The following is a 1,784-nucleotide window of genomic DNA, read 5'->3' as shown; positions in this document are numbered from 1 at the left end:
TACTTTTTTTTGTTGAAAGAAATCCTGAGTCAATTAGATAAGAAAATTCAAGGTTTAATAAGTTTTACATAAATTTAAAATAATTGAAAAAATATAGTATGTAACTATGTAATAGATTGTTTTTTGGTTGAAAGAAATCCTGACAGTTTTTTTATAATATTTTATATTATTTTATATAAGAAAAGATAAAGTGCAATCAGTTTAACGTAAATTTACATTAGTTGAAAAAATATGGTATGCAACTATTACTCCTTTTTTGGTTGAAAAAAGTCTTGAGACATTTTTATATAAGAAAAGTCACAGTACACCAAGTTTTACATAAATTTGTAGTAGTTGAAAAAATATAGTATGCAACTATTGCTTTGGTTGTAGGCTTCCTGTCCCGATATATATCGTGGGAAGTACCGCGATTCCGACTATACGAAAGAAGAACTGTCAAAATTATACTCTGATGAGATTTTGACAATCTGTCAAAATGTCTCAGATGAGAAAGGAGAGAAAATCTGCGCTTTCATCGCTGAGAGTCTCCTGAGTTGTGGTGGTCAAATTTTCCCGCCTGAAAATTACATGAAAAATGTCTACAATCACGTGAGACAAAATGGCGGCGTTTGTATCGCCGATGAAGTCCAAGTTGGCTTTGGACGTTTGGGGAAACACTGGTGGGGCTTCCAGATGCACGACGTGGTACCAGACATAGTGACGATGGGTAAACCCATGGGTAATGGGCATCCCATTGCTGCAGTGGTGACAACTGAAGAAATCGCTGAAAGTTTCCGAAAAACCGGCGTCGAGTACTTTAACACAGTAAGTTGGCACGACTGAAAACTAAAAATTTTGTAATCTGGGGATTTTTCTCTAGTACGGTGGCAATCCTGTTTCTTGTGCCATAGCCAACGCTGTTTTTGATACTATCGAGAAGGAGAATTTACGAGAGCATGCATTAGTCGTCGGGGAGTATTTATTTGACAGCTGTCAAATTTTAGCAAAGAAACACACCTGTATTGGGGATGTGCGTGGTGTTGGTTTGTTTCTGGGGATTGAAATTGTTAAAGATCGGGATTTGAGGACGCCGGATAAAGACACGGCCAACTATGTTGTCAAAAGGTACATTCTTTTTCTGTGCGAGTGTACATTTTTGGGTACATTCTTTTTGTGAGTGAGTGTACATTTTTGCTTTTTTTTGGTAGGATGCGGGAGGAGCACATTTTGGTCAGTGCTGACGGTCCGGATTGCAACGTAATAAAAATAAAACCCCCTATGGTTTTTACCAAAGAAAATGTTGATGAAGTTGTTTCGACCCTTGATCGAGTTTTGAAGGAGTTGAGGGAGAGTTTGCAGAAATTGTCGAATGGGAAAAGCACCGAAATGCCGAGTAAAGAGCCAAGGACGAGGAAATCGCCCAAAGAAGATAGGATTAAGTCGATTTAATTTATTGTTCAGTATTTTGTATGTTTTCTGTGAAAATAAATCTATTGTGAATTAGTGGGGTGTTTTGATTTTTGGGTGATTTGGGGTCGTTTATCACGGAGGGTTGGGATTTGGGGGCTTTAAACGGGACAAGGAAGATACATCTGGGATGATTGGCCGGGATGATGGATGGTGGCGTGACAGGGATTAATGAAAAGGGTGAAATTTGGGATTTTTGATGGGAAAGTTATTGAAATCTCAAAATTTATCGATCGTAGGGAAAAAATAATGTCAGATTTGAATTCCTGAGACAATTTTACGTAAGAAAAGAAAAAAATTAAGTTTTTTGGATTATATCCCTTGATGGAAAAAATTCT

The 1,784-nt window shown here is 37.2% G+C and overlaps 1 protein-coding gene across 1 annotated transcript in view; it reads left to right on the top strand.

Moving 5' to 3' along the window:
• Positions 1 to 1,482, top strand: part of LOC123009589 (alanine--glyoxylate aminotransferase 2-like) — an 11,140-nt gene extending 9,658 nt beyond the window's left edge. The window contains exons 5-7 of the mRNA XM_044405997.1: positions 373 to 804; positions 860 to 1,104; positions 1,188 to 1,482. Coding sequence (XP_044261932.1) covers positions 373 to 804; positions 860 to 1,104; positions 1,188 to 1,428 — 918 coding nt within the window. The 3' untranslated portion in view covers positions 1,429 to 1,482. The remainder of the gene's footprint in view (positions 1 to 372; positions 805 to 859; positions 1,105 to 1,187) is intronic.
• Positions 1,483 to 1,784: the final 302 nt, after the last annotated feature.

The sequence above is a fragment of the Tribolium madens genome, unplaced genomic scaffold (genome assembly GCF_015345945.1).
Source record: "Tribolium madens isolate multiple individuals breed KSU strain unplaced genomic scaffold, Tmad_KSU_1.1 Scaffold_7;HRSCAF=85;Tcas5.2_LG10, whole genome shotgun sequence".
NCBI classification, from domain to species: domain Eukaryota; kingdom Metazoa; phylum Arthropoda; class Insecta; order Coleoptera; family Tenebrionidae; genus Tribolium; species Tribolium madens.
The sequence above is the reverse complement of the archived record's forward strand: the minus strand, read 5'-3'. Positions and strand labels throughout refer to the sequence as shown.